Below are 15,284 nucleotides of genomic sequence, written 5' to 3'. Positions count from 1 at the left end.
TTGCCATTTTATCAATTGAAGAAAACAAATAATCAAACAAAGTCTGAAGGTATATTAAAGACATTTAAAGTGTATCTTTACCTCACTAAGACTATCAAGCTCTCTGAAGATGGTTGCAAGACTTTTAGCCCATTCTGGAAACCAGTTTTAATTCCTATTTGACTTTTTCCTACAAAAACACCATAAACTCAATATTAAAATAAGTTTGAACACAACTGTAGCATTAGCACTGATGAGCTTCAGCAACAGGCAGCAGCTGTTTTATGAGCTGCAATGGGAACATTTCATTCAGTGTCCAATTCTCTTGGCAAGTGATCCAAAATATAAATCCGAGTTGAGATAAAGACAAAAATAAAAAAATAAACACACATTACAATAGGTTGATGAAGCAGTGAAGTCTTCAAAAATATGGGATATGACGGCAAACAGCGTTAACATAAATACAGCTTGATAAGCAGGAAGTTACTCATCTCTAGAAGTTCAAAGAGTGATGTTGCCAGGAACAAAGTCATTCAACATGATGGCAGAGAGCAGAACATATCATGGTGTCGTGCTGGATCCTGCATGCAGTGTTCTGTATGGAAGCTCAAATGTCAGCTGCACGATAATGCAGCCATTCACGGTGAGAATGTCCTTCGAGTCATTTTCACATTCTCATACATCCGCTGCGTGTTCTACTTCCTCAACGTTCACCATCTCCCCCTCCAGCTCTACCTCCACCTGAGATTCCACAACCTGCTGACCGTCAACTTCAGTCGTGGTCACATGCACCACCTGGATCTGCACCCCAGCCTGCTTCAGTCTCTCCATGTCCTCCTCACACATCTCCGTCACCCCTTCGTCCTCCACCACCACCGTTGCAGTCTCTTCCATCTCCATCATATCTACGGGCTCCACTGTGACGTGTTCCACCTGAATGCCGTCGTCCAACAGGACCGTTTCAGTTCCTTCTATGCTCTGCGTTGCTATAGCGAGGGCGACGGTGGCAGCAGGGTCTGTAATGACCAGTTCTTCAGTTGACTTGCTGTCCTCAATGGAATGGGCGTCCTTCAGGTGCATCTTAAGCTCTTTCGGGTGAGTGAACCACATGTCGCACACGGTGCAGTGGTTGGGCTTGTCGCCTGTGTGGCTCACGAGATGGTCTTTGAACTGGTCCCAGCTGTTAAACACACTGCCGCAGACCTGGTGGAGGCGGTAGAGGAGGAAACAATAGGACAAGGTCACAGACAGTCAAAGGAGCATTTGGCCCTGCTGTTGCTAGAATATTGGGCCAACTGTAGCTAGCATGAAACTATATCATTTTGCCAACTACTGGATTTTTTTTTTATATGACTTGGGAGTGGAAATAGTTTTACCCAATTAGGCTGTGACTTCTGCCATCAGTACCACCGTTTTTACAAGCATTTGCTTGTTTCACCTAGACCTACATTTTAGATGGAAGTGACACGAGAATCTTGTCTTTCATGCAGGAAGGAGGCTCAGGCCCACAGTATTACTTGGGAGGCATACAGCCCTGGTTATCTTATTATTTCTCACACAAACAAATATTAATTATATATTTATAATAGAAATTAAAAAATGTGCAATATTTATTTATTCCAATATCGAAATACATGCAAATATTTAATATTAAACATTCCCACTGAGATAGTATCAGACGTGCGTTTCCACTTTGATGATGTTCACAGTTTATATTTTGTCAATACCTGTCAAATTAAATTCCCCAAGGTAAACCAACTCAATCTAAACTGACAATGCATCAGTTTATACAGAATTAGAACCGTTTTCTACTGAAGACACAACTCTATAATCGCAGCGCTTTCTGGCCTTGATTCTGGACAAACTGTACCTGGCATTCATAGAGTTTCTTGCGTCCTTTCTTGGCTCCTGCCCCATTCTGACAGGCGGCCATATGGCATTTCAGAGTGCTGTTCCTCGCAAAATGCTCATGGCAATCTGGACACTCGTAAGGTTTTTCCCCTAAAGATGGACACGAAAAGACAGACATGTACTTCAGGACATGTAACAAGAGGCCCACAGGTCAAACATGACAAATTATGGTTATATATGAGCTCATCCAGCTTTTCATTCTCACCTGTGTGCTTCCGCAAGTGCTCCTTAAAGTGGCCAAAGTGGTCAAAGTGCTTCTTACAGTATTCACAAACATGAACTTTCTTTTGGGGTTTCTGGTTTCGAGAGAGCTCCTCTGCTTCGAAGTGAAACGTGCTGATGTGCTGCCTCAGGGCGCCCTCTCGCGTGTAGGGTCGACCGCAGTGGTTGCACACGTGCGGCTTTTCCAATACGCCCTGGTGCGTTTTCAGGTGCTGTTTGAGGTGGTAGTACAACTTAAAGGAGCGGTCGCACTTGTTGCATCGGAACACGTTGTCCACTTGTGAAATCTGGACCTCTACGATGTCGACGTTCTCCAACACCTTGGACGCAGTCACCGTTTCCTCCTGATACACAAGATCCTGCCAAGCACCAACACAGAAGTTCAAACTTTTTGGTAAGTTCTTCAACGTTTATTACTCCACAGCTTCCCAATTAATAAGCCAAAGAAACAATAAAACAACCGTTGATGAAAAAGTGACAATACCTCTTCTATACCTCCCTTCTTGATCATATGTATTGTAGGTTCCTCTTGCTGATATTTGCTAGTTATGTCAGCAAGAAGAGCCAAAGCAGAGTCGTCCGAGGCAGACTGGGCGTTCTTTGCTGCATCGACCACCTCCTCTAAACCCGAATCCTCCACCTCAATGCCCCCATCCCCGATCACCTCAATCTCCACCTGGAGAACATTGAAAATATTCAGTCTTGACATTGTAAAGGTCACTTGTGTTCAATTCCTACATTCTCGAAGCAGCAAGAGTCGATTTTTTTTTTGGTGGAAATATGCACTACAAGAAAACAATAACATTTCAGTCAATTGAATGTCAAGCGATTATATTATCTAGGCATTACTTACCGATTCTCCTTCCACCGAGGGTAGAGTTTCTGTGATCACATTAGAGGTCTCTGCAATCTTCCTCTTTTTACCTTTGCTCTGTTCCATCACTGGTTTCTCATTTATCCTACAAGACAGAATTAGCTCATGTTGAGAGGTAACAACATCATTATAACATCAATTAAACCCGAGTGGCACAATTCCGCTTCTTCAGGTTCAACATAGGCATGCAAGTCTCACTTATTTTCCAGCGCCTTGATGGCTTCCTGCATCTGGAGGTACTCTGCAGCCTTCCACACATCGTACGCCTCCTCTTCTCCAGATACAGCTAGTGTAGCCGTGTAGGTAAACTCCATGAGCTGGCTGAAGGCTGTATTGCTCACACCTGTTGGAAGATGACAAAGCAGCAGTGGTGAGTTAAGGCTGTTGCACCTTATAAATACCAGGGTAGGTTTAAGGTCATTTAAAAATATCTCACAACTTCATAGTGTGTCCATCAGGGGGCACTACCAAAATATCTTTCAACTGTAAAATGCTGCGCTCGATATGCTTGGAAATAAAATACAAAGAGAGATAAAAACAGTTATATGTTTATTTTGAAGTTAGTATCAGCAGATATATCTATATTTTTTTAACTTCTCCATACTGATTGGTCTGTTCACATCAGCTCTATTTTCATTTAAGCATTTTAGTCACCTGTCAATGCTTTTCTCAGAATTGAAGTAGAACACAATACCTTCTATCTCCACCAGTGGCTCCTGTGTAAAATCCTGGAAGAACGTGTGGAAAAACTGACTGCATGCTGCCAACACCGCTTTATGGGCTCTGAACTGGTGTCCTGCAAGAGATAGGAAACATGGGAGTTGGAAGTGCTGCTTGGGTCATTTCTTAAAGGCATTAGAAGATAACCTACAGTGAATGACTACTTACCGTCCACGATTAAAGTTATGTCTGTGAACTGGTCCAGCTGCCGTTGCTCATTGAGTTTGTCCATCATGACTTTGTAATGTGCTGGGTACTCGCTGGCTCCCTCCAGCTCCACCTCCACTTCAGCCGCCATTATTCACCAGGTCCTTCTCTGCAGGGAACACAGGAAAACAAACTTTTAAGAAAAGTAAGGTATCACTCAGAATTTTGTGTAGCTCGGTTTACTACTTATCATTTACCAAGCATCTGAGTTACAGAAAATATTCCAAAGTACAGTTTTGTAATGGCTGACACTAAATTCAACTCAAACCTCATTTTTTAACACTGTAGATCAAAGTACAAGTTCAAACCTGCACACGTCTTTAAGACTTAGGGGTGGTCATAATATCAATAATTTTCATCGATAGAAATATACCAAGGTCCAGTATTTAAAGATACAACACTTGCATATTGTGCGGGGACAACACATAATTGATCTACCTCAGATTTGTTCAATATTTTGCTGTTTTGTTTGTAAAGATAGATTGTATAGCAGATTTCAAAACCACAGCGTTCCCTGAGGAGCCAAAATCAGTCTGATATGATTTATTTGTATCTTTATTCAAGCTCTCGTCATACTTAACCTCACATTAGGTATATATAATAAAAAACATAAAACTGCTGCAACTTTCTACACGTTCTCATTTTGCATGACCCCGCTTCACATTTCCTCTATTTTCAGGGATATCAATCTGACCCATGAGGAAGCACAAGTGACTGTAAATTAATTTCGCATGCTTTGGTGCAAATTAAAGTGATAAAAGGTGCAATGGTTTTACATGTGGTGGCCACAGACAGGTGTTCTCTCCTTCTCCTTCCTGACTGATTATTCTCTAGTTTTGTGTTCTCCTACTGTCACTACTGGTAGCATGAGGCGATATGTGCAGCCCAATCAGGTTGCACAGGTAGCCCTGCTCGTACAGGATGGCACATCCATACATGCGGACGCAAGAAGATTGTCTGTGTCTCATCACACAGTCTCAAGATCATGGACGCTGTGTATTGGTGCCTCTAATATTCAAGTACCAGCACAGACTGACCAGGAGCTCACTGATGCCCTGATCCAGGTATGGGAGGAGATGCGCACCATCAGCCGACTCATAAGGAGCATGCTCAGAACGGTGTTGGGATGTGGTTTTGAATCCAGCGCTCAATGGGTTAATGATGTGTGATTTAAGTGTTCCCTTATTTTTTTGGGCCAGAATATAGATATTTGAAGTTTGGATCAATTAATGTAGATGATTTAATTTGTTAAAATTTGACATGGCAGGAAAAAAGAAACAGCATTAAAGTCTTTAGCTGTGTAACCAGAAATGAAACAAACTTAACAGAGCAAGACATTTCATACTGACACTAAAGAAGAAGTCACAACTTGTTGAATCAGAGCAGGAGCAGAGATCAGGAACAGAACACCTAAAATAATCAGCTCAGGAGAAAGTGAGTGAATTCAGAGGAGGGGTCCTGAGATACAACCTGGAGAGGTGCGACTCTAATTCAGTTCCTGATCCCACACATGGGCAGATTAGCCAGGGAACCAGCCTGGCTAGCTGTTAGCCACACTAGCATAACACACAACTCCGCAGAGCAAAACAAGCCCTTTCATAGACGCGATACGTGTGTTTGACCGCAGACCGACTCCCCGGGGCCACCTACATCTGTGTGCCGGGTTCGATCCCGGAACATGAGCGGAACTCGCGTGGTAAAGCCCCTACAGTGTAACAGGCGACGGGCCTCTTAGCACGCTCGCCATTTCGCGTTTTTGACAATCAACATTACGTCATCAAACCGCGCATTAAAATACACATCTCCCGCTCGTATTCCCTCGTTAAACCCACCGCGGGTCAAAGTTCGCGTGGAAACACGTCGGTTCACTCACCTGGAGTTCGGTCACACGCGTGTTCTGCCACAATATTCCCCGCGACGCATGAAGCTCGCTTCTACACCCGTCGGTCCATAAAAAAGGGCGGTCGTTCCAGTCTCCGGCCTCAGTTTCCCACAATCCACCGCGAAGTCAAGGACGCCGAGGACCGTTGCTTGGTGACAGGTGTTTACGTGTTCGAGGGATCCGCCTCTGGAGACAAGGAAAAGTGATCCTGACCCAAAAGAGACAAAAGTCTATTTACAAGACATTTCCACCTGTAGTTACTTCTCTTATTGTAGATCAAACGTTATGTGCCATTGCAGAAAATAATATTTACTTCAAATAATGTATAATGTGAGGTAGACCAGTGTTAAATCTGCTTACTGATTGATAATCAAATAAATATAAAATAAGATAAGATTAGACTGTGTCAATCCCAAAGTAATCCCAACAGCAACAGTAGAATATTGAGTAGAATACAATACAATGGATAAAACCGTATAGAATTAAGTCTAGCAATAAATGCGGAAGTGTATTGTTAACTAAATAAAAATATGTACTCTGTTTAAGTGTAAACAGAGTATATATTAGTGTCTAATAGTAAATATGAATAGGAATGAGAATAAAATAAGCACTAAAAGAAAATGTAAGACACATGAGACAGAGAAACTAATACTAAAACAAAGTGGCACTAAGTAGAAATCAATCCCAAAGTAATCCCAACAGCAACAGTACAATATTGAGTAGAATACAATACAATGGATAAAACCATATAGAATTAAGTCTAGCAATAAATGTGGAAGTGTATTGTTAACTAAATAAAAATATAAAGTGTAAACAGAGTATATATTAGTGTCTAATAGTAAATATGAATAGGAATGAGAATAAAATAAGCACTAAAAGAAAATGTAAGACACATGAGACGGAGAAACTAATACTAAAACAAAGTGGCACTAAGTAGAAATAATAAAAGGAGGAAGTGATATTGAATATTGTACATAATATGGAATACCGCAGGTGGTGTTTAAATAATAAGAGGATGGTAATTATTGCACACAACTGGTAATGTTAGAATAATGGTGGAAGATATATGAAATCCGGTTATGTAACAATAGGCCACTGCGCAAATCCTGAATATGATTAAACAGTTAGAGGTTAAAACCTGCAGGTTAAACTGAGTCAATGTCCATCGTCAAAATTTGCAAGCTTGAATAACTTTATACCTTTATAACTTTATTGGTATATGGTGTCATCTTAACATTATGAAATCAGACCATCTGAAACAGGCTGATATGTCTTATTACTGTAGGTTGTTCAGGTCAGCGTGTTCTCTTGAGGGCCACATGGTGTCAGACGCTGTTAATGAGTAACACTGGGTCACAGAATAAGATAAATTACCTTATTCTCTGTCGTCTCAGATGGCTGCTACATCAAAGTCATCACGTAGCACTGCACCAAACGCCGACCTCGACCTGGGGTTTATAGATACTCCTTCATTTATTCAATCTTTCTTTTTTGGGGCTGTAATTGCAACCTTTATATCCCCTGCTGTAGCTTTAGTTATTAGTTAACTCCCACTAGTGGGATTATTTTCTCCAGTGTGCAATACTGCTGGTAATTTCCCTGCTCTTGTCATTACATACCTAAGTGGAAAACCATACTACTAAGTCAGCAGCTGCAGAGTGTGTTCCCAACAGGACAGCTTGAATCAGGACAAACAGCTGTTTCCACCTGTCTTCAATACTGGCTCAAATATATCACTTTGTCAGGATTCGAACGCTTGGCAGAAACATCCTCAACTAAATGGAAGACTATCCACACCGCCTGTAAATCCACATGGAGATGGACAAACACTAAAACTGTCACACGAATACGCTGGAGAAATACAAAATATACTGCAAATGTGGTTGTTGCAGGCCTGACTCTAGTAATCTGAGAACGCGGTGACCTCACTGCTCTCAACTGCATGGCCTATATCTGCAAACAGATTCTCAGCACGGGCTGTTTGCAGCTTTTAAACATACTCACGGTTTAATGCAGTGTTACTTAACAATTAAATCCTAATTTAAAACAAGATTCAACAAGAATTACGAATAATTTGGAAAAGCACCTGAAGCCTAAGGTTAGTTTATATGTTGGTCATGTCCTGCCTCGTCTGTCTGTGTAAGTTAAATTGCAGGATGCTTTTACAGGACAAATGTCACTTGTGCATATTGAATGACTCCTGATTTTTGTGTGGATCTTGCAGAAACATGCCAGCACCAACCAGATTCCTGCCCTTTGTCCTTTTTCACTTCCCCCATCCTCTGTGCTGAGTGAAGTTGCACAATGTTCTTAGAAACAGATAATACACCTCTGTATGATATACTTAACGCTATGATGAAAGTATCAATTTACAAGGTAGATTCATGCACTTTCTCCAGGCCTATCAAATCTTAACCAGCATTAATAAAGAGGAAAGTTTCCCCACCCCCCCACCCTGCGCACCATTCCCCTGCAGGAATTTGTCAAACTGCCAGTTGCTACCAAACATTTTGTAATGAAAAAAGTTGGAGAAAAAGTGTAGGCATCAGCAGTCCACGGCTGGGACTGAACTTTGTCCTCCTTCCTGATAGCAAAACAACAAGCAGAGTATAAAAGGGGGGAGCAGCGGGGGCAGAGGCTTGTTTTTGTTCCTGGAGTTGCAGCAGCGAAGAACTGAGCAGAGGGAAGGAAACTTTTTAACCAAACGGTATGTGAAGGAATTCATTTGATTTTATCCAGTTACTCAATATGCAGTGAATAATGTGACATATAAATCTATTTGTAAATGGACACAAGCTAAAACTTAGAACTGAGGGGTATTTCGCAATTCAGTGTGTCTGAGCTAGTCCGTGACGCAGATTTGCTTGCACCAGTCATGAAACAGTTGTTTACTCTATTTAATATTGCCTCCTGTCATGCATGAGGTAAAATATTGCAGAAATATTTAGACATCCTGTCGCACTACTTGTTGTTTTATTGTGTTTATCAAAGTCCAGATTTGTAAAGAAACAACCCCGATTTGCAATCCTCTAATAAACTGCTTTGTTCAGTCTACTACTTGCACTGTTTTCTTCATTTAACCCTGTCCAGTCAGAACTTGAGGGAAACCAGGAACAGGATTCTTAGGTTGATTTGGAGAATATAAAAAGGATAACCCTCCTCTTGTGTTTTGCACCATACTAGCATTCTTGTCTGCTGAGCTTGACCAATATGTCCTCCGTCTTTCTCCTCTCACCCTCCTCCTTTCCCCCAACACTTCTCCCTCCTCCTCACCAAAACCCCCCTTCTCCTCTGTGCTCAGCAGAATAGGGGCAGTGAGGAGGCGCCACAGTGATGTGGGTGAGCCTCAGCCTGCTCCTCTCTCTCTGCCTGCTCCATGGGGGCGGAGCAGAGAGTGACGGAGGTGGGCCTCGCTGTCAGCCGCCGTCCTCTTGGAAGATAGGGGAGGTGGAGCCGATGAAGGAAAGGATGGGCAAGGTGACAGTGGTGGCCCTTCTTCAGGCAAGCTGACTGTTCTGCTTGGTGCAGGCTTCCAGGTATTTATTGGAACATCACGTGTTCAGTCAGTTTTAACCCTGACCTCTTGTCCTGCTCCTTTGTTCATTCAAGATCAAGCTTGACGTGATGTTTCCCCCTAGGAGTCCTACCTCTGTGGAAAAGCATTTCATTCTCCTGCTTGGTCAATCAGAAAGTGTTTCAGAAACGTATCAGATGAAATATAGGGTCAGTTACATTTGATCCGATTGGCTCGTTATTTGTCAGCAAGGTGTAGCAAACACAGATTCATCCCTCTGAGGCAACTCTCACAAAGTTCACTTGAAGAAGTGCAACCTGTTCATATATATTTGTAAAGCATTATCTCAGAGACTTTTTTTTAAAACTCAAGGTCTGTGATTGCTCTTCTCTGAACAGATTGGACGGCCTGCGCCTGAAGCTGGAGAGTCAGGGCCTGAGGGATGTGACCTACATGGTCATTAACCACCAGGAGGAGCGGGCACAGCGCCTGCACACCTTGCTGGCCCAGAGACTATCAGAGAACATCATCCTGTACAAACAGGAGGAGCAACAGCCAGATGTCTGGCAGACGCTGGTGGGAGGGAAAGACGACTTCCTCATCTACGACCGGTGTGTTACCTGTAGTGGATAGTTCCCTTCATTCATTTGAACCTTTATAATCTCCATAGATATTCAACCTCCACATGTTTTCCTATCATCTCGCCATCAGGTGTGGCCGTCTCACCCACCACATTTCCCTCCCATACTCCATCATCGGACAAGGTCATGTGGAGAGTGGGATCAAGGATACCTACTGCAAACGCATGTGTGGGGACTGCACACATGAGGTAGATCATAACTGCATCAATATACACCGATTTAAACAGTGTCATCAGATAAGGTGTTTTTACACATTAACTCAAACATGGACTCTGCATAACCTCTCCCCTCTCTATGTTTTTACAGAGCGCTGAGATTCCAGAAGAGTGCAAAGAGAAAGCAGATGTACAGCCTGATGCAGGTGCTGCCCCAGCTGTGGAGGAAGGTACAGGACATGGTCACGGCCACGGTCACCATCATGGACACCACCATGGTCATGACCATGCCCGCCATGGGGATAATCATGGGTTTCACCCCCGTGGCTTCGGCCATGGAGATGGTCACCACCAAGGTCAACACCATGGAAATCATGATAACCATGACCATGGACAAAGCCAAACTCAACAAGAGCTTAGTCCACAGGGGCAAGAGCAGAATGGTCAGGTGTTTCAAAGGCAGCAACATTCAGAGTTAGGCCAGATGCAGCAAGCAGTGCAAATAGACCAGGTACCACAGGAGGCCCATGGAGCCCATGTGAGGCCCTGAGTGCCAAAGAAGTTGAGTTGAAAATCAAAGCACAGCTGACAGGGGACAGCAGGCTCTGACAACGAAGCCTTTCCTAAGGTCAGCTGATGCTGACACTGACGCAGGCTGTTTGGGGAAGCAGGGAGCGAGGAGCCCGTCGGTCTCTGACACTGTGATGAGGCGCTGCCCGCCTCCTGACAGTGACACGGACTGACAGGCGATGTATCCAATAATGTTAGGGAGACCTGACAGTGACGCTCGCCTCATGCTGACTGACATCAGCCTCAGCCAGCCCAGTGACCCTGACCCCCAGGTGTAGTGAGCTGAGGATGAGAGCAGCACTAAGCTGAGTCTGATATCAGCCTCATATTGACATCTGCTAACAACACCCTGGTCAGGTGCACTTTTTACCAACAAGTATTACCCTGGGAAAAGGCGGGTCCGTCCCTGACAGCATGTTTGATAGATGAACAAAAGGTATCCAGCATCCCAATGAAAGATAAACAAACGCCTTAAAACATGTGGTGTGTTTCACTCGTCTCAGCATGTCTGACAGTGTGTCGCACCCATTTTTTCTCGGGAGTACACGTGGTTATCATATTTGTAAATTGCCTTTTCCATTTCGCTCTCCATCCTTTATGAAACCAGACGCAGAAACTACGCTCTAGTGGCGTCTGTATGAAATCCGGCAGGAGAGAGAGGAGAGGGTAGTTAGGGAACATGATAAGCACTCAAAATATTTTATAATTAAGTATGAGAGGATGTTTGAAGAAACAGAGAAATTTGATAGACTCTGCAAACACAACAAAAATGAATGATTAAGAGGGAATAAGAGAAGATGTTATCACAGTAACATCATATTATGAGAATTATTTAGTTTTGGGGGGGAAACCTGAAAGCACAAAACATGTAAAAGCAAATCTAAAAAACTTCACATCAGCGAAATGTTTATCTGCAGGGCCTGATATAAATGTTTTTTTTAGCACGTAGAATTGCAGTAACCACTTCCTTTTGTTTTGCAAAATCCACACACTTGATTACACTAGTGTAGGTCTTTTCAGCTTTCAACGTGCACATTTTTAAATGACATTTCATTATTTCTTTATTTTTGCTTTTACTAGACATGTAGGCTGCAAATTGTTCATTTATACAAGGCTTGTTTAAAAAAATAAAAAAATAAATGCTCTATTGTTTGAGAAAAAGACAGAAAGAAAAAGAGAGTGAAGCGATGAATGAATGTTGGAATACACTCTGTGCTTAATGACGGTTTCTGTGGGAAGGTCATAATCACCATGAAAACCTGATGCCTGCACAGAGAACTGTATTGTGTTAATGTCGTCACAAATGCAAATGAAAAAGGGAATAAAGATGGTTGAGTTGCAGCTTTGGTTTATGTGTGTTTTCTTGCCTAAGTGAAAAACAACAGTTGACAGTGATTAGTATATTTAAGAAGTGTTAGAAGAACTGTGGGCAGTTGAGTTGATGTTGGTGGGATATGGCAACTGTCCTACATGTGCCTGAGAAGTTAGAATCAAACAAAGCACGGGGATCATGCTAACATACCAGTCATTCAGAGCTGATGTCTCTATGCCCCTTATTGTGTTGTGTTTATGATACAGGGTTTTTTCTTTGAATATACACTCCTGATCAAAATCTTAAGACCAGTTAAAAAATTGCATGAATTTGCATTTTGCACTGTTGAATCTTAGAAAGGTTCTAAGTAGAGTTTCAAAATGCAAAAAGAAGAAATGGGAACAAGAGCCCAAAAGTTGTGAGCAGGCAATTTATTGAAAACAACAATTTAACTGAAGTAGGCTGTTCATCAGCTGATCAAAAGTATAAGACCACAGCTAAAAAAAAAAAAAAAACCTCCTAAAACAGAAATTAAAGTGTCAAAAACTGACTCAGTAATGAGTTGCTCCACCATTATTGTTGATCACTTCAAATTCGTTTTGGCATGCTTGATGCAAGTGTTTCCAAAAGGCTAGTGCAAATGTTGCGCCAAGTGGTGAAGATGGCTTCACGAAGGGGATCCACTGTCTGGAACTGAAGTCCATTTTTGTAAACTTCCATTGCCATCCATCCCCAAATGTTCTCAATTGGATTAAGATCAGGGGAACACGCAGGATGGTCCAAAAGAGTGATGTTATTCTCCTGGAAAAAAGTCTTGGTCAGACGGGCATTGTGAATTGGAGCGTTGTCCTGCTGAAAAACCCAGTGGTTACCACACAGACGAGGGCCCTCAGTCATGAGGGATGCCCGATGCAACATCTCCACATAGCCAGCTGCTGTTTGACGCCCCTGCACAACCTGGAGCTCCATTGTTCCATTGAAGGAAAAAGCACCCCAGATCATGATGGCGCCCCCTCCACTGTGCCGCGTAGAAAACCTCTCAGGTGGCATCTCCTTGTCATGCCAGTAACGTTGGAAGCCATCAGGACCATCAAGGTTACATTTTTTCTCGTCAGAGAATAAAACTTTCTTCCACCTTTGAATGTCCCATGTTTGGTGCTCCCTTGCAAAGTCTAAACGGGCAATTTTGTGGCATTGAAGGAGACGTGGCCTTTGAAGACGTTTCTTGTTTTTGAAGCCCTTCCTTCGCAGATGCCGTCTGATGGTTATTGGGCTGCAGTCAGCACCAGTAATGGCCTTAATTTGGGACGAGGATCGTCCCGTGTCTTGACGGAGAGCCATTCGGATCCTCCGGCTCAGCGCCGGTGAGATTTTTTTGGGTCTACCACTTGATTTTTTTGTTCCATAACCCTGAGGATCTTTTAAGAAATGCAAAATGACTGTCTTACTGCGTCCAACCTCAGCAGCGATGGCACGTTGTGAGAGGCCTTGTTTATGCAGTTCAACAATCCTACCACGTTCAAAGACGGTGAGCTTTTTTGCCTTTGCCATCAAGAGATCTTCACAGTGTGATAACTTGACAGGAAATGACATGGAATCCAAATTTTTGCACAGATTTTTGCTTTTAAAGGCTGTGGTCTTAAACTTTTGATCAGCTGATGAACAGCCTATTTGAGTTAAATTGTTGTTTTCAATAAATTGCCTGCTCACAACTTTTGGTCTCTTGTTCCCATTTCTTCTTTTTGCATTTTGAAGCTCTACTTAGAACCTTCCTAAGATCCAACAGTGCAAAACGCAAATTCATGCAATTTTTTAACTGGTCTTAAGATTTTGATCAGGAGTATATAGAAGATTTATGTGAAGGGTGCAGTTCTAGCTCTTGTTCATATTAGTCAGCAGGTGGCGCTGAAGGTCTACAAAAAAAACAGCACCACACATGAACTGTCCTCCTCACTCACCCTTTGCAGGTTCAACACAGACTTTGACACCTCCACTAAAATGAAAAACCTCTTCAGCTCAAACGATTGAGTATTTTCATTTCCATGCAGTACTGCAGCATTTTTAATAGTCTTGTGTCATAGCATCTTTCTCCATTTCTCTTTATACAAAATAATGAATCCAGTGGTTTTTACTACCCTGATTTTGCATGTACATGAGTGATTCATCCTGTGCGTCATTTTGAAGCTTTGCAGGGGCTGAAAGTGGGGACAGCACAGTGGTTGCTTCACATCAAGATGTTTCTTGGTTTGAATCCCGGCTCGGCCAGGGTCTATCTGAGTGTTTGCATGTTCTCCCTGAGTCTCTGTGCTCCAGCTGCCTCCCACAGTCCAAAGACATGCAGACTGGGGTTAGGTTGATTGGAGAAATTGACAGGAGGTGTGAATGGTTGTTTGTCTCTGTATGTTGGCCCTGTGATGGACTGGCGATCCGTCCAGAGTGCCCCCCCCGCCTCTCGCCTCGCCCAATGTCAGCTGTGATTGACCCCAGCCCTCAACGATCCCCAAAGGACAAGCAGTATAGATGATGGATGGATGAAAGTAGGTTTCCATCACGTAAGTGAGACTACTTAAAATTAAAAAATGTCCATCCCATTTAGTCAATTACGGTTTTGCATATTTTGATTCCTCAACTACATAGGTTGTTTATGACACGTGTACATTCATACACCCTCTTCACCCAGAGGTCTGTCCCCTGATAAGCTGTATGACAACTGGCTATTTTAAAGTGATGTCTCCCGCTGTATGTCTATATATCTTTATCCAGTATTAAGTATTTTGTCTTATTTATTTTCTGTAATGTGAATGGTGTTGACTACTACTGCAAGTGAAATGGACTTCAGAGATAATAAAGATAATCCATTCATTCATCCATCCATCTATCTATCATGCCATCCATATGATGGTTTTCATTCTATTTGAATAAAAATAATCCATTTGGTTTGTTTGAGTTTTTATCAACCACAGGAGGTGCATCTTAAACCTCATGTTTTAACACTCACATCATGGAGTCAACATCCAGCTCAGAACCTGTGAAATTGTGTCCAGGACCTAAAGTGTAACACCCTGGGCTTGGTGTCATGTATCTGAATCGCCTGTCAGACTGTGTGTCTGAAAAGGTCAACAAGCAACCGGAGGTAATAAATGAGAGCGAGGCGGGCTGCATGTGTGGGCGTAATTGGGCTGAAGATCCAATACAGGGGAACAGTGACTTATGGGTAATTACCTGCAATGTCCTGAGACGAAGAGCTGTGAGTGGCTGTCTCTCTGATTCAATCAGCCCCACACAGAGCAGCGCAGT

At 42.7% G+C, this 15,284-nt stretch overlaps 2 protein-coding genes across 5 annotated transcripts; one reads left to right on the top strand and one right to left on the bottom strand.

Annotated features, from left to right (window-relative positions):
- Positions 1-44: 44 nt before the first annotated feature.
- znf131 (zinc finger protein 131) lies at positions 45-5,940 on the bottom strand. The gene is made up of 9 exons (XM_053421426.1): positions 5,787-5,940; positions 3,875-4,022; positions 3,681-3,782; positions 3,185-3,329; positions 2,966-3,071; positions 2,597-2,788; positions 2,096-2,471; positions 1,850-1,980; positions 45-1,182 (listed from the first exon to the last, which is right to left on the bottom strand). The coding sequence occupies exons 2-9, from the start codon at positions 4,002-4,004 to the stop codon at positions 655-657; spliced, it is 1,710 nt and encodes a 569-aa protein (XP_053277401.1). The 5' UTR covers positions 4,005-4,022; positions 5,787-5,940; the 3' UTR covers positions 45-654.
- Positions 5,941-8,340: 2,400 nt separating this feature from the next.
- selenop (selenoprotein P) lies at positions 8,341-12,016 on the top strand. 4 transcript variants are annotated; one of them, XM_053420508.1, is made up of 5 exons: positions 8,341-8,502; positions 9,100-9,331; positions 9,708-9,920; positions 10,021-10,138; positions 10,257-12,016. In XM_053420508.1, the coding sequence occupies exons 2-5, from the start codon at positions 9,129-9,131 to the stop codon at positions 10,959-10,961; spliced, it is 1,239 nt and encodes a 412-aa protein (XP_053276483.1). In that variant the 5' UTR covers positions 8,341-8,502; positions 9,100-9,128; the 3' UTR covers positions 10,962-12,016. The 4 variants fall into 4 exon arrangements, with proteins under 4 accessions (XP_053276483.1, XP_053276485.1, XP_053276486.1 ...); XM_053420510.1 differs by having other exon boundaries at positions 10,257-10,910; XM_053420511.1 differs by having other exon boundaries at positions 10,257-10,883.
- The last annotated feature ends 3,268 nt before the right edge of the window (positions 12,017-15,284 follow it).

This window comes from Pleuronectes platessa, chromosome 4, assembly GCF_947347685.1.
Source record: "Pleuronectes platessa chromosome 4, fPlePla1.1, whole genome shotgun sequence".
Lineage (NCBI taxonomy): Eukaryota > Metazoa > Chordata > Actinopteri > Pleuronectiformes > Pleuronectidae > Pleuronectes > Pleuronectes platessa.
Note: the sequence above shows the minus strand (reverse complement) of the source record. Positions and strands in the feature narration are given on the sequence as shown.

Excerpts from the sequence above, each read along its gene's own strand:
- znf131 (XM_053421426.1), bottom strand. The coding sequence starts at position 4,004 with ATGGCGGCTGAAGTGGAGGTGGAGCTGGAGGGAGCCAGCGAGTACCCA. Across the intron at positions 3,783-3,874 it reads CATAACTTTAATCGTGGACG|GACACCAGTTCAGAGCCCAT; the intron begins GTAAGTAGTCAT and ends TATCTCTTGCAG. Across the intron at positions 2,472-2,596 it reads AGAAGGGAGGTATAGAAGAG|GATCTTGTGTATCAGGAGGA; the intron begins GTATTGTCACTT and ends GGTGCTTGGCAG.